This window comes from Pituophis catenifer, unplaced genomic scaffold (assembly GCF_029215685.1).
Source record: "Pituophis catenifer annectens isolate HBS135680 unplaced genomic scaffold, rPitCat1.0.hap2 SCAF_10, whole genome shotgun sequence".
NCBI classification, from domain to species: domain Eukaryota; kingdom Metazoa; phylum Chordata; class Lepidosauria; order Squamata; family Colubridae; genus Pituophis; species Pituophis catenifer.
Window position 1 is genome coordinate 16,343,697 of NW_027256890.1, and position 23,091 is coordinate 16,366,787.

At 55.2% G+C, this 23,091-nt stretch overlaps 1 protein-coding gene across 1 annotated transcript; it reads left to right on the forward strand.

Moving 5' to 3' along the window:
* The first annotated feature begins 6,635 nt into the window (after positions 1-6,635).
* On the forward strand, positions 6,636-22,603 carry SGSM1 (small G protein signaling modulator 1). The gene is made up of 23 exons (XM_070951383.1): positions 6,636-6,705; positions 7,407-7,569; positions 8,153-8,305; positions 8,423-8,490; positions 8,661-8,806; positions 9,023-9,154; positions 9,458-9,582; positions 9,785-9,852; positions 10,083-10,246; positions 10,527-10,653; positions 12,914-13,052; positions 13,483-13,547; positions 13,764-13,909; positions 13,993-14,121; positions 14,344-14,526; positions 14,772-14,843; positions 14,976-15,542; positions 16,306-16,430; positions 16,522-16,604; positions 16,910-17,019; positions 17,309-17,405; positions 17,708-17,875; positions 18,188-22,603. Exons 1-23 carry the CDS (start codon positions 6,642-6,644, stop codon positions 18,274-18,276), a joined length of 3,183 nt encoding a protein of 1,060 aa, XP_070807484.1. The 5' UTR covers positions 6,636-6,641; the 3' UTR covers positions 18,277-22,603.
* The last annotated feature ends 488 nt before the right edge of the window (positions 22,604-23,091 follow it).

Sequence of the window (23,091 nt, forward strand, 5' to 3'; positions counted from 1 at the left end):
CATCCCAGAACAGGGTCCCGTCCTGGCCAAGCAGGGATGAAGGAATTGCCAGAAGGGGAACATGAGAGGAGAGTTGACTTTCTCCCTTCTCAGAATAACAGAATTGGGAGAGACCTTGGAGGTCTCGTCCAACTCTCTGCTCAAGTGGGAGACCCTGTACCGTTTGGGACAAATGGCCGTCCAGTCTCTCCTTGAAAGCCTCCAGTGATGGAGCACCCACAACTCCTGGAGGGAAGCCATTCCGCCCATGGAGGCCTGGATGATTTGCTCTTTCACATCTGCTGACTTTTCTCCTGCACAACAACCTTGTCAGGCAGGCTTCGGTGCCTGGGTTAGATGAGTTGTCCCTGACATCCATGCAAGGGCATCTAGAGGGGCAGCTGCCTTTCCAATCGGGGACCCTCCCCATGCCCTGCTGGGGATTCGGAAGCCGGGGAAAAGCATCTGGAGACTGATGGCCAAGGGGAGGCCAAGGCACCAGCTTCCCCTCACTCTGCTCCGCCAGATGCTCACGGAGGCCTCACTCTCTGGCCGCCCTAGACTGGCAGAGGAAGAAGGGGCCCCACTGAGAGGTGGGTCAATTCCTTAGTTGCCCAAGGCTCTCTGCTACCGTGCACACAGCACCTTTTCACGCCTGGGCAGCAGCCTCCCCTTCTCCTCTGCCACCCGTCAACCGGATGTTCACATCTCCCTTCAGCTTCGACAGCTCCCATTTCTGAATGTGTCAGTCAGAGGGGCAGGCAGAGGGGGATGAGGTCCTCTTTCCCCCTGCTAGGCTGAGCGTGATTCCACTGAGCATGAAGCCCCCGGCGGCCCATGGTCAGCCTGGGCCCAGGCCGGGGTCAGCTAAGCTCCCTTTCAGTCCAGCCAGCCCGGATGGCTTCCTTCACGCAAAGCGATGGGTTTGACAGGTGTGGCCAAGTTGATGTGCATTTGCCTGGGAGGAGTGAGTGGAGGGGTGGGCAACTCAAGCTGAGAAGGGCAAAGGGCAAGAAAGCTGGGGGGGGAGATGCCTGGCCTGTTCTGACCCAGGAGACCAGTGTTGCTCGGCTGTGTCCTCAGGTGTTGCAGATACCTGGAGAGTCAAGTTTGGCCTTCACTCTGGGGCCCTTCTGCCTGCCTGGAATCAGGGAGAGAAGCGAGTGGGAGGGCAGCTGCTTGGCCCAGTCCTTGCAGCAAAAGAAGAACTGCCTGGGAGCCCCTTCCCCTCCAGTCTTGGGAGGCAAGGCCAGATTTATCTTGAAATGAACATTTGGGCCTTTCCGGTCCTCTGAGCAACTGACCCATTCCACAAACCACAATTAAACGAACCGCGGCTTAATATCCCAGTGTGGGGCCGGGATGGCATAGCGATACCCAATCTTGGCGCTTTCCTCTCACCTAACCAGCCTCGCAGGGCCGTTGTGAAGAGGGAAGGAGGTGGAGCCCCCCCCCCGATGGGCACCCAGGCGGAGACGCTGCCAGCCGCCCCTCCGAGTCCCGGGGACGCAGGGGGCAAGGCCAGGGGGCGGGGCGGGCGACGAAGAAGAGGGAGGGGCTCCGGCCGGCCGGCCTCCTCCTCCTCCTCCTGCCGAGCCCGGTGCGCGTAGCGGCGGAGGCGGCGGGGCGTTGCCTCGCCTCGCCCGGCCTCCCAGCTGCGTCCCCGCGGCCGGACAGCCGAGCAGCCAGCCAGGGCAGCGGGCGGACAGACGGACGGACGGAGGAGCAGGATGGCGGCGGCTCCGGCTGCCCCGGCGCCGGGCTCCGGGCGGCGGGCTCCGGGGACGACCACCGGGAGCTCGTCCGCCCTGCGCGCGCTGGCGCCCGCCTCGCTGCTGCTGCTGCCCGCCGAGGCCGAGACCCGGCAGCGCCTCCTGCGCACCGCCAAGAAGGAGGTGAGTCCCGGCGCTGGACAAGCCCACCTGAGCGGCCCGCCCGCCCTCCGCCCCGCCAGGGACGTGGGCGCCGGAGCCCCGGCCGGACCGGCTCCCGGGACTGGCGCGAAGGGAGTCGGCGGGCGCCGCGGGCTCCGTTGCGTAAGCGGAGCGTCCGCAGAGCCACCTGGTGGCCGGGGGCCCGGAGCGGCTCCCGCCGTCCTTCCGCCACCCGGCCGGCCTGGCCTTGGCCGCTTTCCTCGGCGCCGGCGCAGCGTGGCGGAGGGCAGGGCAGCTCGGCGACCAAGGCGGTTCTCCTGCGCGCTGCCTGGGACGGGGCGGGTCTTCCCCAGCAAAGGCGGGGGGTGGGCGAGGGCTGGTGCGGGGTTCGGGCCTGGGGGGCCTTGCTGAAGGGTCCCGGCTGAGCTCCTCGGTGGCCTTCACGGCAGCGTCCCTGGAGGGGGGGCAGATTTTGAAGAGGTCAAGGGGCAGGAGAGTTCATGACCCGGCACTGTTCCCTCACTGATACACCCGGCTTCAAAGGCTTTAAAGAAGGGGTTGGGCCCCCGAAGAAACTCCCTGGATTGCCAACTCTCCTGTTTTGGAGAGGCCAGCGCTGCTGAGCCAGATTTGCCCAGCCGGTGGTCCGGGTGATGCCCAGGCTTTACCGCAGCGCTGATTCCGGCGCCTCCTTTTAAGCATCTTTTCATTCACTGACCTGCCAGCCAGGAGCTTCCCTTAGTTTTATTCATTAATGATGAACCGGCCACATTGTGCCCGCTCTTAAGGCCTATTCTTGGCATCCCCTTTCTGGGGAGTTATTGATGGCCCGGCAGTTGGTCTGCAGCCATTGATACCATCCGTTCGTTCGTCCGCTTGAATTGTGGGCTTGAGGCTGGCAGAGGGGGATTAATTGCCAGCGCAGCCCCTCCAGCTCATTGGCTGCCCAGCGTTCCTTGCGTGGGCTGCCTGCCGAGCTTCAGGGGCACTGTTGGCGAAGCTGGCGTAATTCTGGACATGATTGGGGCTGCGAGTTGATTTGAGCGATTGATGAAAACGTCATTTAACTCATAATAATTTTACCAGGATTCCAGGTTACAAATGTTTACATTTTTAGTTCTTCTAAAGCTGCAGGGAGTAAACCCTGTTAGAATTCGGCCACAGCCTCTCTTCCGATTATGGTCCTTCAGCAGGGCACCAACACTCACAGGACTGCATCTCTGCTACTATAATGCACATGTCCGGCTGTTTCCCAAAAGCCCCAAGGGCTCTTCTACCTCAGTGCTGGGAGGTCCTTTGTCTTGGGGGCCATTGAGTGTTCCGTGAGGTCTGTTTGCCTTGGATGGAGAGGCAAATGAGGTTCCTGCCTCCCTTGGAGAGGAGGAGAGGCTGGTGAGTCTGCCTGGCTTTGATAAACCCAGGACAGAAGACGGAGAGCTCGTAAGTGGCCCCCCCTTGGAGGGCTTCTGAGAGGCTGAAATTTCTCTTCTTTTGAAGACAAAAGCCTGGGCTTTCTGCTGAAGAAGGAAGCCCTCTTGGGGAAAAAGGTCTCTTCTCCCCCAGCGTGATGCCTTCAAGCATTTTGGGGGAGTCCCGTCTCCCTGGTTCTTCTTCCCATCCTTGCCCGGTGGTGCAGATTCTGGGTTGATAATGTCGGCTTGTTTCCATGGGAACGGCTGCCTTCTAACGAGTCAGCACCAGGCACACGAAACAATCCAGGGCCAGCAAGTGCAACCCTTGAAGGGAGGAGGATCTGGAGTTGTGCGTCACACTCTGCAAGCGTGTGCAAAATTCTGTGATTCTGTGAGGAGAATCACGTCAAGCTAAATGACATCAGGCAGCTCCTCTTGCAACAAGGTGTGCCCCCCCCTTCAAATGCAGCCATTTGTGGGTGTGAGAAGGCTGGACTGGCTGCTCCCCCTCTCTTACAGCTTGAAGGAAGCAAGGGCTTCAAATCTTTAGGTGCTGGGATTCTGAGCAGCATTTTATGCAAAATATGGGCACTTCTCCCACCCCTCCACCCCGATCTGTTCAGGAACTTGTAAATTCAGCTCTATTGGGAATTGGAGTGTCTGTCATAGGGGTCTCCTCGGGAGAAGGCTTCACTTGTTCCTCAGCCAGCTTCTTTTCTGTGTGATGCAGAGCAAACAGTGACTCAATGCTGGGAATAGTGCAGGTGCTGTTCACTTCCTTTCTTTCCCCAATTTTTTTTTAATTAAAAGACTCCTGTTAGGTCCTTCGTCTGCGGGGCCAGCCTTTTGGCTTCCTCCTGCAGGAGGTTGGCGGTGCAGGCTGGTGACAGCTTATGGACAGATATGAAAGTAGATTGCATAAGCATGCCATGTGTTAATCGGGACAGCAAATGGCTAGGAAAAGAGTCCTGTTAAAGATCAGCCTTTGGGGCCGGCTAGACTTAACACCCACAGAGCTTTGCTGACATTAAAATGCTTCTCTGAGGTTTCCTGCTGTGTTGTGAGCTGCTTTGGGTTCATCTATCCGGGCCTCTCCTGACCCAACATTGTGTGTCTTGAGTGCAGCAGATCAGGTTTAATCAGTGTCATAGAAACTCCAGCCGCTTCCTTCAAAATGGATCGTGGCTTCTGAAAGCAGCTTAGTTAAAACTCTTAAAATTGCCCCAGTCCCCCCAAAGGGGAAAAAGAAGGACTCAAACATTTGCTCTTGCACACCAGGGGCCACAGGAGAGGTCTGGTGGCCACTGGTGGCCCTGGGCTGCAGGGTTGGCATGCCTACTTTGCCCCGACTAGAGACAGTGGCTCTGGGGTCCTTCCCCCAACCAGACCCCCTCCCTCCCTCCCTCTTTCAGGGACGTGTTTCCTTTTTCAAAAGGCAGAAGGGCGGATGGGTCCGGAAGGCCCAAACCCATCTCTAGCAGCCTTGCTCAGGTGTCGCTTTTATGAGTGATTCCAGAGCAGAGCCTGCTGGGGAATGTGGCAAAACCTCCCTGGCAAGATTTAAAGTCATTTCGGCAGGACGGAGGTGCCGTTCTGGGAGATGGACAAGCGAGTCCCCTGCCTGCGTAACTGATGTGCACCAGGCTTGGGAGAGGCCCCGATTGTATTGCATGAATGGCCTAACAAAATATTTTAGAGGTGAGGCTAAGGAATGTCATAACTGGATTGCAGTTTTCTCTGTGAGAAGCTGCTCCTGTGTGCAAAAGTGCTCTGAAGGGCCCCTGGGTGGGGGTGGGGGGTCTTTTCTGCAGGGTGGGTCTTGGTGGAGGCCAATTCCTTCCTGTTAAGGAAGTTGGAAAAATCACAGCTCTCCGGGTCCTTATGCTGCCACCTCTGCCCAGCAGCCACTGGTCTTTGGATGGAAGGGAGCAAACTCTGGCCACTCGACTGGGAAGGGGATCGGACTGGGGGTCAGCCTGAGGCTGGAACCAGGAGCCTGGCCATCCTGCTGCATCTTGCGCTGGTCTGAAGCCCGGGTCCCTTGTGTGGCTTTTGGGAGGTATCTGCTGCTGGAGAGGCCACTGCTGGCCCTGCGTGCTTGCTCTGAACATCCTGGGCCTGCTGCTCCTTTCCTTTCGCCTGGCCTCCCCTGGCCTGCCCTCTCTCTTCAGGTGGAATGCAGGATTCTGCCTGGTGCAGGAGACGAGGGCCATGGCCTCAGGGAGGGGCTGCCGGGGAAGTTCTCCAGCCCATGGGATGCAGAACGCCCCTCCCACCCTCCCTTTCACTAAGGTTGCCATAGCAATGAGAAGGGATGCTGTGCCCAGAATAAATGGCCGAATAAATGGCCAGGGAGGAGGAGGAGGCTACAGAACCCTTCCGGATCGGTTTGATTCCAGCTAGGTTGTAGGGAAACTGCTGTCTGCGCTCCTGGCTTGGTCTTGGAGCATCATTCAGCCCATCAGGCTTCACTGTGTGAGGTCTGGCTGGTCACTTTCCCCCCAAATCGCCCTCCCCGCATCTCTTTTCCCCTGCTGCAAAGCAACCTTGGGCTCGTGTGACCAGGCCTTGATGTCACAGTAGAGGAGCTGGGACTTGAGGCTGCAAAAGGCAGGGGAGCTTGGTTGTCTCCTTCATTTCCCTTCCTGCTGATTAATGGCTTTAAATCCTTTGCACTCTCCCACAGCTGCATCCTGCAGATCATCTCAAAACAAAGGTCATTTCGAGGAATATGGACCTCTGAGGGGACGCCTCCCCTTTGCTCCTCAGCTGGCCCTCAAGAGACGGGCCCTGGGCTCTGCTCTGGGCCCATTTTTCTCCCCTTCCTCTCTTTGGAAGGACTATACTGGATGCAGTTCTGAAACACGCCTGCAGAGAGAGGGTTTTGCTGAGTTCACACATTGCCTTAATAGCCCAACATCATTTGTGCACTGTGGGTTTATGCCTAGTAGCTGTGATTCATTCAGGCAACTGTGGTTTGCTGCAGTATGTGAGCTTGGCTAAGGTGGGGCCGCTCAGTCTCTCTGCTGGCCTTTTTCACAAAGCAACAAAGAAGGTTGGATAGCAAATGACAGATTTCGCTGGTCTCTAAAGTCCTTCATTCAAACCAGGAGTTTCCTGAACCACAAGAAAATTCAGTTCAGCGCTGATTGCTTCAACGTGGCTAGGGGGAAAAGTGCTTGTCTTTTGCTAAAATGACAGGTTGGGGAAATAGGGTTGGGGGCCACCATTAGGAATATCTAGAGGCACCTCAGTTCTTGCATCTCCAGTGCGTATTTTCCTCCTCAAATGTTGGCCTTAAATTAGGCTTAGCAGAGAAATCTCTTTTCACTTATCCATTTTCTCTGAATTTTGTTTTTTGCAGGTAAAGCAAATAATGGAGGAAGCCGTCACAAGGAAGTTTGTGCACGAGGACAGCAGCCATATCATTTCTTTCTGCGGTAAGATGGATCAATCCAGGCCTTTTCTCTCTCTCTGTGTGTGTGTGTGTCTTTCACCTGGTCGGTGGGCCTACCTGAGCTCCTGGTGTTGGCTGCCATGCAGGCAAGCAAGCTCCTTGCAGGCAAATGATTGGCTTCTCTGAGTTTGACCTGAAAGTCAATAGCTCATTGTCTGTGGCTGCATCTGTACCTGGCACCAGGGGTACAAAGGAGAGCCAAGAAAAGAAACCTATTTATTTGACTTGCACTCCACCTTCAGGGAGCACCCTAGGCAGTTAGCAGGGTTTAAAAACAAAAGCTGAATATAAAAAGTTATTGTTACAATTAGGAGTACTGTAAGTACTAAAGACACTGAACAGTGAGCCATCTTTGCCCAATGCTCAGGAGGAGAAGCTGGGTAGGAAAGCAGCAAAGTGTGTGTGTATGTGGGTCTGTGGGTCTTCCAAAGGCTTTAAGAAATGTTGGTGTGTTCAGAAGGACAGCCGAGCTCTTAATCTTGACCCACAGCCTTCACGGAGAGAGGGGGTCTCCTTGGAGGAGGCCATTGCTGGACCCAAGAAGTCTCCAGCCTGTCCAGGGGGAAAGGCGGTTTCTGAAGGGAGGGTCTGGCTGGCTAAGTGGCCATTCCACGGGTGAGTTATGCCTCCAGCCAGATTCCTCGTTTCATGGGGGCCTCTCAGATTTGGGGCTTTTCTTTCCAGCCGCGGTCGAAGCCTGCGTCCTTCACGGACTCAAGCGCCGGGCAGCTGGTTTCCTGCGGAGCAACAAGATGGCTGCCCTGTTTATGAAGGTGGGCAAGAGTTTCCCACCGGCCGAGGAGCTCTCCCGGAAAGTGCAAGACCTGGAGCAGCTCATCGAGAGCACGTGAGCCGTAGTAGCTGCGCTTGGAAAACGTGTGGGGGAGCAATCGGGTTTGGGTGCTTTGCGGCCTGGCTGATGCTGAGAGATGCACTAATGTTGGATCAACTCAGTCCTGCTTTGGCTGTCTGTCTGTCTGGCTGGCTGGTGCTGAGCGCTGGGTATGGGGGGGAGCGGGGGTCAATCCAAGCCATCCTTTCAGTTCCTGCACCCCTTCGCAGTAGAGGGTTTTTTTGCCTTTAGTTTGATGGTAATTTAGAAAAGTGGAGTCTTCTATAAATTGAGTCAGTTCCAGGTGGCCCTGTGGAAGGTGCTGTTTTCTCAGTCAAAGTATGGAAGGGATTTCTATCAGAAGCCCCTGTGATCTGGGTTCAAATTCCCCATCTTGTCCACTGGTTGAGGTTTCCTAATGGCCTTCCATCAAAATCTGGTTCAGTTTGGATTTGGTGGGGCACCTGTGTGTATCAGACAGGTAAAATACACACGTAAAAAATAGGTTCCCCCAAAAGATAAAACCTTTGATTTGGGGAGGGGTGTGATCCTCCAGTGATGGTGAATGTGGGGGTCCTCCTTCTCTGCCCCCTTCCAGGCGAAACCAGGGCTCCAACTTGCAGGAAAGCGCTCGCAAAGCTCCAAAGCCCCCCAGCCTCTCCCCACAAGCAGTCAAGCACCTCTGGATCCGGACGGCGCTTTTTGAGAAGGTCCTGGACAAAATTGTGCACTACCTGGTGGAAAACAGCAGGTGAAGGTCTCCTCCACCCTGACGCTGCCACTTGGCTGGCAGTCCTGGGCACTGCTGCCATCTTCTTCTCACGTCTATCCAACTGTAACCCTTTTGTGTCTTCCCCCCCACCTGCAGCAAATACTATGAGAAGGAGGCTTTACTCATGGATCCAGTGGATGGACCAATCCTGGCTTCTCTGCTGGGTAAGGGGCTGGAGGCTTGGTGGACATCCCAGGGGGTTGCAATCCACACCCATCCAGAGGGTCTTGACATGTAGAAAGCTGGTGAACTGAAGGAGGGGAATGTGAGTCTGGGGGGCTCACTCTCTTGTCACTCTCTCTGTACCCGGTTCTCCCTTTTCCTGCACCCACAGTGGGTCCTTGTGCCTTGGAGTACACTAAGATGAAGACAGCTGATCACTTCTGGACCGATCCCTCAGCAGACGAGCTGGTCCAAAGACACCGGATCCACAGCTCCCATTGCCGGCAAGACTCGCCCACCAAGCGCCCTGCGCTCTGCGTAGGTCTCAATCCCTGAACCAGGTGGCTCTGGGGGGAAAGAGGGAGGCTGCCTGGCAAGATCCCACTGGGATTCAAAAGTGCAAAAAAGGGGTAAAGAGAGAGTGTGGCAACAATTCAGTTGGGAACGTCAGTCTGGTTAGACTTGGGCACCCAAATTGACTAGTCCAATTATTTGGAAAAGTAAGATTGCGATTTCCCCCGCTTTGGTCTCTAGATCCAGAAAAGGCACTCCAGTGGCAGCATGGATGACCGGCCCTCCTTGTCCGCTAGGGATTACGTAGAGTCGCTGCACCAGAACTCCAGGGCCACCCTCCTGTACGGCAAGAACAACGTCTTGGTGCAGCCGGTGAGTAGCCCGGAAGGGGTCAGTTGAGTCGCCTGACCTCAAGGAGGCCTTGTGGGTGCCTTGCCTTCCCTGGGTGCCTCCGATGCCGCCTGCAAGTTTGGGGACTTTTTGTTTGTTTGTGGAGTTCTTCGCAAGAGGCAAGAGAAGCGGTGAGAGAGCAACATCCTTTCCAAAGAGCATTGCAGGTTTTCCAGAACCTTCTTCAGATTGTGAAGCTGCACAGTTTCTGGATGCTGAAAATTTACTCACTAGGGAAACAATATCATAAGCCGGCTCTGTCTCCTGTTTTCCCTCTCCTGATAGCGAGACGACATGGAAGCCATTCCGGGCTACTTATCGCTTCATCAGACGGCCGACGTCATGGCGCTGAAGTGGACCCCAAACCAGCTGATGAATGGCTCCGTGGGAGACCTGGACTACGAGAAAAGGTGGGTGTCCTCCTGCGCTCTTTCGCGGGTCTCCCCCACGGCCTCTTTCCTGCGTTTGATGCGAGAGGAATTCACAGGCCGAGTGAACCTGGCTTGCGCTTCCCTCCCTGGCTCAGTCGGGCCCTTTGAATGCTTCAGCAATCTGGGGGGAGGGCGTCCCTGTTAAGGTGCCCTTGCCAGGTACTGCTGCTTCCCTCTGCAGCGTGTACTGGGACTACGCCATGACCATTCGCCTGGAAGAGATTGTCTACCTGCACTGCCACCAGCATGGTAAGGTGGCGGCTGCCCTGGCCTGGAACTAGCCCTCCGCAGCTCTGAGATTGCCCTCTCTTGCCCAGGGGGAGAGGGGGAAGCCTTGAGCCCACTCCTGCCTTTGCTTGGGGGTGGGGAGAGGCTGTGCCTGTTTGAAGTAGCCCAGTTTCTGTGGGGCTCCCTTTGGCCAAATCTGCTCCTCACCCTGCCCTCTTCTTGTGTCCTTCTATGCTCCCTCTTGGCAACAGTAGACAGTGGGGGCACCGTCGTCCTGGTCAGCCAAGATGGCATCCAGCGCCCTCCCCTGAGGTTCCCGAAGGGAGGGCATCTGCTTCAGTTCCTCTCCTGCCTGGAAAATGGCCTGCTGCCCCACGGCCAGCTGGATCCCCCTCTCTGGTCACAAAGGGGGAAGGTGAGGCTGGGGGGGAGCCGCAGCCCTGCAGCCGGGTGTGGGCAGATGCAGAGTGCCTCTTGTCTGAACGGGCTGCCCTGCCTGTTATCCAAGGTGCCAGTCCAGCAGCTGGAGCCTCTTCGGGGTTGCCTGAATGCCAGAGGCAGGAAGAAGGGCCTTGGCTTTACCCAGATGCCCCCGGGCATCGGCTGCGGCATTCTTCCTGGCTTTCGTTGGGCTGGTCCAGATGCACCCGCAGAGAGAGCTGAGAGGTTTCCGCTTCCGTCTTTGCTTCCCAAAGGGGAAAGTGTTCCCAAGGCTGAAGAAGCGCAACCTGCAGGGACCCCCAGAGTCTTCCTCGGACAGGGAAGAAGAGGAGGCCACGGATTACGTCTTCCGGATCCTCTATCCAGGCATCCAAGACTTCGGTAAGGGTGGCTCGCCAGGAGCAGCAGACGGTTCTTCCCCAAAGGTTTGGGATACCTCCTAGCCACACGGTTCAGAAATGCAACCCGTTTTACTATTATTTTAACACGAAACATTTCTGAATTGATTTATTTTGTCAGCTGCCTTGAATGCTTGCTACAGTGGAAAAAACGGGCATTGTTTTGGGGGCGAGAAGGATCTGTGGTGGCAGAGCAGCTGAGGGGCATTTCATGATCCAACACACTCAGTCATTTGTGGCTCTCTTGCAAAAGAGGGAACCTGTAAAAGCCGAGAGTTTGAGGGGTTTACGGGGAGCAGGGGGGGGCAGAGGGCGGGAGGCTCAGAAAAGTGAGCTCAGATCACTTTTCCGATGCTTTCTTTTGGGGGAAATTTTATAATTCCAAGAAGTTTGCCTCTTCCACCGTCCTCGAGAGCCTGCTAAATAGAAGAAGGGACGTTCACTTAGATAAATGTTGAAACTCTTTCTGGGTGATTTTTTTTTTTAAGTAGGATGGTTGGGGTCCATTTTTATATTTCCCCTTTTCTGCTTCTTCAGCTGTGGTTAACGGCTCTTGCCTTGCCCTCACCTCTGCCAGCGCTGGTGCTTCTGGGCAAGAGGCGACTTGGATGGCCCGGATCCCTGGCAAAGTTGTGGTGATCCCCAAATGGCCCCTGAGTCTTTCTGGGGGCCCCCTTCCTTCCCCCACCAACTCCGAGTCCAGACAGCACTGCTGTAATGTTCCATTCACCCACTGGGGGGGGGAAGCCTTGAGGCTGGGCAGTTTGTTGCCTGTGGTGGCATTCGTGGCTTGGCAAGGCAGGGACCGTCTCTCCGTCCCCTTTGTGGGGGGGGGTGTTCCTCCTCAGCCCACCGTTCCTGCTTCAGAGGCAGAAAACCTAAGAGGGAAGAAGAGACAGAGCTGGGACTTTTATTCCTGGCAATATTGCAATTGGAGTGACCTAACTAACTTCACTACCTCGATTTGCCTTCACTAAAACAGCTCCAAATAAAAAGATTCCTCACATAGGGAATTAGAAAAAATAAGATGATTCTCTGTGGCACACCTAAGGGTGTTGATTTAATCAGCTCAGCAAAGGGAATGAATATTCCTGCCGCTCAAGTTGAGGCACGAAGACGGGAAGATAGATGGAAGAAGGGAAAGCGATGGGCTCAGGGGAAGATGATCTTCGGAGGGGTTCTCTCGCCCACTTCAGATGCCATCACAGGCCAAGCTCTTGACTTTGCAAACTTCCCTTCTTTGATCCCTGTCAGTCTCTTCCTGAGTTTTGCACTCCCCTTCCTTGTTCCTCAAACAAGGCGGTTCTGTTTTGTTGGGCCCTCAATTCTGGCTGAATTCTGGCTTCTTTTGCAGTTTTGCTGGGTGATTCAGGACACCTCATTGCCACCTGGTGAAATGACGCTGGGCTGAATTCTCTGGCCCTGGTGCGGGAATTGCCATGGTTGAGCCTTAGAGGTTACACCTATTGCTTAGAACAAAACGCTTCAGCATCCTATCCAGTCTTTGAGATCAGCTCAGATTAACCCGTCTCTAGCACATCTAGAAATCCAGCAAAAATCGATTATATTACTGAAGGGATTCCCCCCATAGGTCTCCATGGTGGTTTACAAAGAGTATTAGAAATTCAGCCATGCAGCATAACAGAGAAATAAGTCTGCGTCAGCAAACAGAAGCTGCTTAAGGTTTGAGAGAACAAGCAAAGCAGGGCAAACTGTCCCCCCCCCCGCCTTTCCTTGCAACCAAATGGTGGAATGATTTAATCTTGGATAGTAGCAGCCTCTCAATCCAAGTTAATTTCTGGCTCCCGGTTGCTTTGCAAGAGGAGAAGCAAGTGGGAGAGTTGAAGAGGCGTGGTGGGCCTCTGAGTCGGGGTCTCGCCAGCCTCCTCTGATAGCAGCCCTTGCTTCAAGAGGCAGACAAAGCCGGCCCAGTTCCAGGGTCCTGGTTGAGATGCTTGCGGGATGCTTAGCGTAAAGGAGAGCCTTGCGCTCTGCTGCCCTCTGGTGTTTTCCCTGAGGGTGTCTCCAGGCTTGCGGGACGCGTTTCCTGTGGGTCTTCCTTCCCTGACTTTGCCTCCAAAGCCTTGCGGGGATGATTGGATGATGATCAAAGCCTCGGCCTGATGGGCGCCCCAATCTTTCCAGGGATGCTTTTTCCTTGCTTTCTTTCTTTCTCTGCTCCTGAAATGGCGCTGCTTCTTCCTTCCTGCGCAATATTAACAGCCCGTTTCCGGCTCTTGCAGCTGCCCAGGATCTGATGGACGCACCCGGGAGTGCCCTCCCCTCCATGTGGCAGCCAAGCGCCCGCAAGGCCTCCTGTTCTTCTTGCACCCAGGGGGCATCCAGCGAGAACGGCCTGTCGAATGGCTGCAACCACGAAAGGTGAAGGAGGCAAAGCGGCCTCAGGGGTGGGGCTGGGGGATCCCGGGAACGAAGGGAGCCGAAAACGAGGGTCTGCCTGGCACGATGGGGCTTGCAAGCATCACCATTCCCTGCAACAAGGACGAAGCCCCTCTGCTACCTGAATTGGGCAGCCTGGTGGCCTTCTGCTTTGCGGGAGGCGAGATAAAGAATGGCATGGCTGCAAACCCTGAAGAGGGGTGGCAGGATTGAGCTTCAGCCCTGAGTGAGGAGGAGCATGGCACCTTTATGGGACACATTGAAGCGCCTCCTTTAAAAAAAAGTGGGGGGGGGATAGGGAGGGAGGGAGGGAGGGAGAAGAAACAGCCCAGACTCTCCTTGCTCTTCAGTTTGGCATCTAAGAAGCAGGTTCAAGAAAGGGGACTTGGCCCCCTCCTCTCTCTCTTTGCAGAGCCCCCCTGAAACTGCTGTGTGACAACATGAAGTACCAAATCGTCTCTCGGGCATTTTATGGCTGTGAGTATTTCCCACGATGAGATCTTTCAAGGCCGAGCCACGGCTTCCTTCTGGATCCCTGAGCAATGAAAATACAGCTCTGGGTCTAATTGGGGCATCCAGCGTCTTCTTTCCATCCTTCATGGTGATGAACTGGAGTCTCTAGGAGGGTGGGGGGAGGGGAGCGGTTTGCATTTTGGGGAGCCTCTCTTGCTCCTTCTGCTTCCTCTGTTCCAGGGCTGGCCTACTGCCGACACCTTTCCACCGTCCGGACGCACCTCTCGGCACTGGTCAACCACGCCATCGTGTCTCCTGAGGTGCCCTGCAATGCCAGCTCGGGGCTGACGGCGGAGATCTGGGAGAGGTTTCTCCAGGATGGCACGGTAGAGAGATGCCCCCAGTGGACCCCCTCCTCTCCCACCCCTGCACCCCCCTCCAGCCTGTTTCAACTGCACTTTCTCCACAGAGGTATGAGGAGAAGGAGCTTCTTCGGCTGGTCTACTTCGGAGGAATCCAGCATGAGATCCGGAAATCCGTCTGGCCCTTCCTGCTAGGACATTATCAGTTTGGGATGTTGGAAGCCGAGAGGAAAGAGGTGAGCCTGGTTGAAAATGTTTGGGGCCCCGAGTTGTTCTTCAAAATGAAACAAAGGTGCATTCTGCCCCCCACCCCCCACCCCCAGAGCTTTTATGCTAAGAGTCAGTGGAAGGGCTTCCAAACAGAATCTTCTTCTGCTGAGCCCTCGTTCGTTTGGTTCTCCATCCGGGGGTCTTTGGGGGCTCCTGCCGTGCTATCCCCCCGTCTCTCTTGTCGGCAGGTGGATCTGCAGACCCGCGCCCACTACGAGCAAACCATGGCTGAGTGGCTGGGCTGCGAGGCCATCGTCCGGCAGCGGGAGAAGGAGTCACACGCAGCGGCCCTGGCCAAGTGCTCCTCGGCGGCCAGCCTGGACTCCCACGTGGGGCCCCTCAGGCACCGCGACTCCACTGTCAGCAACGGCGTGAGCATCTCCAGGGGCGTCCCCAGGGGTTGCCAGCAAAAGGGCTCCCTTTAAGCCATTGAATGCAATGGGCAGGTTTGGCCTGGCCACGGTCCACTTCTTTACCCCGCCCACCTTTGGAAATGGGCCGGGCCAGAAACAGGGGTAGTGGTGGTGCTTGTCCTGTTTGAGCCTTCCCTCTGTCCACGTGGAAGAGCCCAGCCGACTGATGCCGCCCCCTCCTCCTCCCCCCACCCCACTTGCAGTCTTCCCAGAGTAGCAGTTTTGGCCCTCAGAATCTCAGCCGGCTGCAGAGCGACTCCAGCGGCAGCACCCAGGTGAGGAAGGGGTCCCCTCCTTGTTGGGGGGAGCCTTTGGGGAGAGCTGCCGACCCCACCAGGCAGCCTAGGCTTCCCTGAGGAACCAGAGAGCAGCATTACGGTTTGTGGGCACTTTTTGTCTTTTGTCAGGTATTTGAATCGGTGGAGGAGCTGGAGCAGACGGAAACAGAGATGAAGCTGGAGGCTGGCAGGCGAGCGGCTCTGCCCAATGAGGGGGTCCCCGAGGCTGGCTCCTGCTCCCCTGACTCCGGCCACCCTTCCTCCCAGAACTTCTCCGTCGCCTCGGCCTATTCCGAGCAGAGCTTCAGCACCGAAGAGAGCTGGCCGGAGGGGGGAAAAGGGGGGGCAGCCCAGACCAGTGGGGAAGGGCCCCCGCCTGCCATGGAGAGTACGCCCCTGGACGGCAAGGGGGAGGCAGAAGGGCCCCAGGGAGAAGTCTCTGCTGCCAGGACCCTGGATGCCTTCATCGGGATGGGCCAGGAGCTGCCCGGGAAAGAGGAGGGAGCCCTCTCCGTGGCTGACCGCTGGGCCCTGCCCAGTGCAGAGCAGCCGAATTCAATGGGGAGTGAAGACGACCTGTCGGAAGAGCCCGAGATGGAGAGCCTCTACCCGACCCTGGAGTCGCATTCGCTGGCTGTCACCGACCTCACCTTGAGCGAAGTCTCCCCCGTCTCCTCCTCAGGGGTGACCTACTCAGTGAGCTCCTTTTCTTTGCAGAGGAATTGGGTGTTTTCTGCCCTTCTGAAATAAGGTCAGAGGTCGAGGACCCCCTGTGTTTTACCCCGGTGGGGCTTGTGAGAACCGGAGTCCTCCTGGAGCAAATGAGATGGGTAGCACGTGGGGCATTGGTGAAATGTAAAATTTGTTACTACCAGTTCTGTGGGCGTGGCTTGGTGGGGGATAATGTGACTGGGTGGGCATGGCTAACTTTTTTTTTTTTTACTTTTAAAAGAATTTTTTCTACAACCTCTTCGGCCAAAGAGGTTGTAAAAACATGCTTTTAAAAGACTGACCATCAGGCAACTCAGCCGGGATCGTCAGAGCCTTTAAAAGCATTTTTTTCTACAACCTCTTTAGATGAAGAGGTTATAGAAAAAAATGCTTTTAAAAGGCTCTGACGATCCCAGCTGAGCCGCAGAATCATCAGAGGCTTTTTTTTTACTTTTAAAGGCATTTTTTCGGCCAAAGAGGTTGTAGAAGAAATGCTTTTAAAATTAAAATAAAAAGCCTCTGATGATCGCGTGGCTCAGCTGGGCATGGGCAGGGGGAGGGAGGGATTTTTGCTACTGGTTCTCCAAACCACCTGCCTCCATTGCTACCGGATCGGGTGATCCGGTCCGAGCTGGGAGCATTTCACCCCTGACCGGGGGGGGGGGATCACAAATGGTCCTCCCCAACCTTTGACAGGTGCGGCTCTGGGCTCCTTTCAATTGGTCTCCCCTCAATCTCTGCCTCGTAGCCAGAGCTGCTGGATCTCTACACGGTCAACCTGCACCGGATTGAGAAGGATGTGCAGAGATGTGACCGGAACTACTGGTACTTCTCCCCGGCCAACCTGGAGAAGCTGCGGAACGTCATGTGCAGGTGAGGGTCTGCTGCAGAGCCTCCCTCTCCCTCTTCCCCCCCCCAGCTGACCTCTGGGCAGCTCCTCACGGTGTCTCCCTCCTCCCTGCAGCTACATCTGGCACCATATTGACGTGGGCTATGTCCAGGGCATGTGTGACTTGCTGGCTCCTCTGCTTGTCATCCTGGACGAGGGTGAGTGGCTCTGTGGCCCTCGGTGGCCTGGGAGTGGCAGAGGTCCTCTTGCAGTGGCCTGAGATCCATTGGGGGGGGGATTGAGGGGCTCCGAGGAGAAATGACTGGAAAGGAAAGACCTTGGGGCCCTTGGATTGGGAGAAGAGAGCCTCACATCTGGGGCTGGCAGGCTGTGGTCTCAGGGGAGAGGGCCACAACTGGCACCCATGTGGCTGGAGATGGGGCTGGGGGCTCTGTGCCAGCAGCAGGGGGCTGGGCAGAGGGAGGGGGGTCCTCGACGTGGCTTCTTTCCTCTCCTTCGGCAGAAGCCCTGGCCTTCAGCTGCTTCACGGAGCTGATGAAGAGGATGAATCAGAACTTCCCCCACGGAGGAGCCATGGACAGCCACTTTGCCAACATGCGGTCGCTCATCCAGGTACGGAGGGGAAGCTGGCCGATCCTCACGCCGGGTCCCTCGTGGCCTGCCTGGCCTGGCTTTAAGGGATGGGGGAGGGGCTGTTCCTCTCAAACAGGCAGGCGTTCAACAGGAAAGGCTTTTTGGTGGGATGGGGAGAGGAGAGAAGGGGCTTCAGTCCCGGTGGGACATTCCAGTGGGGGAGTCGGGGGGGGCAGCTGAACTGGACCCTCCTGAAAGGACCGGTGGGGCAGAGGGTGCTGTGGCCTGGCTGTCCTCTCCCCCAGACCCAAATGTGCTTTTCTGGCAGATTCTGGACTCTGAGCTCTTCGAACTGATGCACCAAAATGGGGATTACACCCATTTCTACTTCTGCTATCGCTGGTTCCTCTTGGATTTCAAGCGAGGTGAGCAGGCCAGCAGTGGCACGAAGCTCCATTGGGGGCCAGTTCGGGAGGGGATGGTGGGTAGGCCCCAGGGAGGCTGGCTGGCAGTTGGGGAGCCAGGGGTTGCCCTGTTCAGCAGGAGGGCCCTTTGCTTGGCATAGCTTTATGGGCACAGTGGTCCTCCTGACTGGGGGGTTGGGTGTGATCTGGGCCTGGGGGTGTGGCGAATCCCTGGTAGGGGGATAAGAAGGATGGGCTTCTGGGGACCGGTGTGGGGTCTGGCAGCTCCACGGTTTCTGCTCCCCCCTCCCCCCACCCCCCAGAGCTGGTCTACGAGGATGTCTTCACTGTCTGGGAGACCATCTGGGCGGCGGGTCAGGTCTCGTCACCTTGCTACGGCCTCTTCATCGCCCTCGCCCTGGTGGAGGTGTATCGGGACATCATTCTGGAGAACAACATGGACTTCACGGACATCATCAAGTTTTTCAATGGTACGAGCCCCACAGAGGAAGCCTTCTAGCCTCAACGGGGGGCTTCCTGGCTTGGGGTCTTTGCTGAGGGCCCTGGCATAGGAGACCCTCTACTGGTCAGCAGAGAGACGTTCCAGTTTGGTTTTGTTGGGCTGGGATCCGGCAGAAACTGCCTGCTTTCACCCGCTGCCACAGCGGCTGCGGCCTAAGGCAGGGCTGCCCAACCTAGCAACATTAAGACTTGTGGACTTCAACTTCCAGAATTCCCCAGCCAGCTATGCTTTTCTTTGGAGGCCCCTGGTCTAAGGTTTCCTCTGCTCTTCTCCCTTCCAGAAATGGCTGAGCGGCACAACACCAAGCAGATCTTGCAGCTGGCCCGGGAACTTGTCTCCAAAGTCCAGACGCTGATTGAGAACAAGTGATTTGGGAAGCTCCTTGCCCACCCTCACCTTCCTGCCCTTGGAGGATGAAGGATGCCAAGGGACCCCGGGAGGGTCTTCCCTGGGCCTCACCCCCTGGAAAGGCAGCAGATGAAAGCCTGGCCTCGCCAGTCTTCCCAGGAGCCGCTTCTGACACTTAACCAAAGAACTCAGCCCCTCCCTCCCCCGTCTTGGTCAGGCGGACGAGGCGTTTGACCCGGCACAAAGGGGGAGATGGGGGCCTTGGAGAAGATGGCAGGAACTGGCCAGTCCTTAGTTTCCCCCTCTCTTCAGATCTTCCTGCCATGCATGTGGGTTGGGGGTATGGGACTTTCCCCCCAGATCTTGTCCCACCCCACTGGAGGGCCCGGGCTGATGCTTGCCCTTCAAGCTTGGGATGGACCTTCTCCGCCTTCAGGATTGGGCTGCTATTTGGGGCCATCTCTGCCCTCGAGCTCTTCTTGGAGGCCTGCTCCATCCCCAGGCCTTTGAGCCCAATTCCTGCTGCCATATTGACTGATGGACTTCTGCTTTCATGAGAATGGACTTGGCTCCCCGCGCTGGTCTGGCAGACTCCTTCTGCTTGGAGCCTCTCATCCTCCCCTGCTCCAAGGAGACCTTCTGCCCTGGTTCCCACCTCCTCTTTCTGACAGAGCAGCAGAGGGAAGCCTTTCTCCATCTTTTCGGTCCGTGGCTGCCATGGGATCGTGTCCCATCAACGTCCCCCACTCATTCTTCTCTAAGGGCCCCCTTCAGCCGCCTTCTGAAGCAGGTGAAGAGGGCCGCCCACCTGGTCCTGCTGGAGCCCTGCCTCTGCCTTGTCTTCCTGGCCAGCTCCAGAATCACCAGTCAGCAGGGACCTCGGCTTCTCGGGGAGAAAGGAAGGGTTGATGGTTTGGTTTCTTTAAACTCAGGTGTTTTTCAAGAGAAGCAAAATGTGGTTTCGTTAACCTATCAAAATCTGCCAGGAAAAAGCCTCTGTTTGGGCTAAGCAAGTTCCCATGTCTGTGCTGTGAAAATGCTTTCCTGCAAGCCAGAAGATGTTTAGCCATAGCTGCTCCCCCCTTTCGTCCTTCGGAAGGACCCATCTACTAAACGCTGCTGCAGTTCCTCTGTGGGCTTCTAATCTTCCCATTCCGTTTTGGAGAGGGAAAAGTAACAAAAAGAACAACTCTTAAAAGCTTCTGTCCTCTGTTAGCTTGCGTGCATATGTGTGTGTGCATTTCTGGTATATATAGATATATATGTATGTATATTTAACATTGTCTGTTGAACCTAAGCAGAACATTCTGCCATTCTGGGTAACGTCTTTGCTGGACTTCAAAGGAAGGGAGGTCTGCCATTATGGCTCATTTCTAGCTGCTATTTCTACAGTTGCTTCAAACGTTGAAGTGGCTGCCTTCTGCAAATCCCAGGGAAATTTAGTTCAGGAAATGGAAGTGGCTGACTTCCAAATTGTATAGCCAGGGAGGAAGTACACTTGGCAGAAATATTATCGTAGGTAAACATCTTTTAGTTAAGGAGGAAGATGATGATGTTGGGAGGAGCAGGAGGCAAATTGGACTCCCTTTGTACTTCCACAAGTTTTCTCAGTACAATACTTTTGTTTCTTGTGGTCCTGAGAACAGCAAGGCCATCTCAGTGTGGAGATGCCGCCTGGACACAGTTCTGGGTGAGAACGCAAGAAAAGTCCTGCCCAGGCGACCTGGTCCGTTCTTGGCAATCTTTCGTTCTTTGATTCCCTCCACCCCACTTTACAGAAAAGGGAGCGTTTAGAGACCAAGGTTTCTGGATTTTTGAAGCCCATCTTTTAAAGTGTTTCCTCTGGGCTTTTTCGCTGGGCTTTAGGTGGACAAAGTTGAATGTTGAATAATCAGTTAGACACCCAAAAGATCCAGTACGTGTGCAAGTGTGTATATGTGCAAATGTGCATTTTAATTGTGCTGGGCTTTCGAATTTTGAATATTGCTCTAGTGATCTTTCTTAAAAGCACAATCCTGAGTGAGTGATCTGTTCCTGAAAGGGAAATCTTGTTGCTTTTGAACAAGAAAATTAAGCCAATCGCTTTCATTGACCTTCTGGTCAATGGGGATGGGGGCATTTCATTCTGGACATGATGATGCCATAGTAGAGACCAGCTGTGACTCTTGGGTGACCCTCACCCCCCCTCCCAATCTGTAGGGCAGCAGCTAAACTCTTAATAAGGAGCCATCGGCAGAGTCCCTGGCAGGAGATTAGCCCTGGGTTTCCCCCCAGGATTCCCTTGGGCGGGCCTGGTGTGTTCAGGTCAGAAGAGAATCTCACAGAGAGGGTGTCTTGGGCAACGCAGCTTATGCCCTTCGGAGGGACTCTTGTAGGACTGCAAAGGCCAGCTGAGGAATTTGTGCCTGGTCCTGGCTGCCGATGAAGGCAGAGAGCGGATGATGTCTCTTGGCGAGCAGGATCTGTGCGTGTGCGCATGTGGGGGAAACAGTTACAAATGCAAGGGAGACATTATTTATATGTTTATGAATTCTGTGTGTCCTGAGGTCTGTGTGCATGAATCCCTATGCAAACAGAGGTGTATTTTTTGTCGCTGTCTCAAAATGTATCTTGTAAACATTTTAGCAGGAAATTGTCTTGTATATAGCTACATATTATACAGATAACTACGGTAGCTCATGCATATATGTGTGTGAGCAGGTGTGCATGCACATGCACACACACACATATCCATGCATAAAAAAGATGTCTGGATTATGCAGTGCAAGAGCTTTGTGTGATCTTGAGGACTTCCCTCCCTCCGGTGTGTGTTGAAGGAGTCAGTGAAACAGGTGTTTTTCTCTTCTGCTTCAGTGTCCTGAAAAGGAAGTGATTTGAGGAAAGCTTTCTCAGCTTATAACATTACTCTTTATTTATAACAGAAGTGATATACTGCTTCCCATAAAATATCTGGGAACAATTTATGCCCCTTTGGCCAGGGCATCCGTGTTATCAGGGGGCAGAGTCCATGTTCGAAGCCGCCTTTTCACCCCGAGATAAGTAACCTGCCAGGTTCAGCAGAAAGAGGCAGCCGCTCCCTTTCTTTGCTGCCCTGAGAGGCTTATTCAGTGGGCGATGACAGTTCCACCCCCAGGGAGAAGGGTGGGTGCCAGCCTCAGCTGTCCAGATAATTCCTCCGAGCTGAGGGGCTGCGTGCTTGACTTGTAGGGCAGGGGGAGGCAAGGCTTCCTTTCAGATAGGGATTGTCCTGGCTCAGCCTGGTGATTGCTGACCCCTTTTTGCTGACTTTGCCTTAAAATAAAACTAATCCAATTTACAGCTGGGAAGGCTCGTGGGCAGGACTGGAAACTCCAAGGGGTGGGGGATGAAGCAGGAAGGCAAGACAGTTGTTGGCACACACAACCACACCTTTTGAACAGCAAAAGGCCAGTGAGTCTTGAGCAACTGATTTCAGTTTCATCCTTGCTTGCTGTTGCATTTTTTGTGCTGGATGCATTTTGGGGCGATGGGGATTAGCCAATTGGAACAGCTGAAGAATGCAACAAGTCTTTCTTCTTGTGACTGTGGGTCTGTGTGTGCACAAGTGAGCATTTAGTGCACTTCCCACTCCAGGAGTTGAGGAGTTGAGATCCAAGTTTCAAAGCAGGGAAGGCCAGGAACATTTCAAAGGTGCCTGGTTTTTTTACCCCTACAGTAGCACACAAATAAATTCCCCATGCTGGATGGGCAGAAAAGGTTGCATTGCTAATTTCTCTGCCTCCTTGGAGCGTTGAGGCGTGAATTCCCTGTTTTGCTTCTGGGTCTTGCCTTGCTCACTGGCACCAGCTGCCTTTAAGGCAGGGGGTCCCAAAAGATTAAATCCGGGCTAAAGTATAACCAGACCTCCCTCCCCATTCAGGAAGCTGAGATGCAGGCGAGTGGAGGCTCTTGGCTTCTCCATCCCCTTCTCTCTGCAGCCCCCAGTAATGCCAGGAGGTTTTCGGGAAGCAAGAGAAAGTGCTGTGGATGTGTAGCAACTGCTGCCCAATAGAAATCAGCTGCTGCTTTGTGTGTGTGTGGGGGGGGGAGCTTATTTCATCCATTCTGGAAGTGCCTCCTGGCATGTACTTTCTATGGTTCATGTTTTGTCTGGTTTAAAAAAAATGCTGTTGGTTTGTTTTTTTAAAAACCTGTTTGAATTTTGCCCTTGTTCCTTTGTTGTCATTGACTCAATCATGCTTTGGAATTTTGTTAATTCTGAGTGTAATTTGTGTCTGTGGGCCAGAAAGAAAAACAAAGAGAAAGTTATATATTGTCTATGGTTCTATCTATGTATTTTCAAATCCACAGTAAAAGGGGAAAAAAAGCAAAGTTGTTGAATCCGGCAAGTCTTTGGAGCGCCCTCCGCCCCAGGGAGGGATGTTGGGGCCCCTAGAGAAGAGGCCCAGGTGGGGCCCGCCTCAGCGCCTGAACCTGGCCGGCAAAAGCGGGGAGGGATCCTCTTTGCACAATTCCCGTTTCCCGGTGGAAGCGGCTCTTGCGGGGGGCGGGGCGGTCGGGGGCTCGTGGGGCTCCGAAGAGGAGGGGTCTCCCGGGCGCTTCCAGGGCCCACCAGCCACGCCGCCTGGAGGATTCTGGGACTTGTAGTTCACATCTGGGGGGGGGAGGCAGCATGTTTGGGCGACCGCGCCAGGGTCTCTTTCGAGGCTCCGCCCCGCGAGATGTGGCCCCGCCCCCTCGGGACGTGGGTCGCCATGGCGACGGAGGTGCTTTCCCCGCGCCAGGCTTCGGGCCGACGAGCAAGTTAGGCTGCGGGGGCCCCGCCCTCCCGAGCGGCTGAGGCCACGCCCCCTCGCA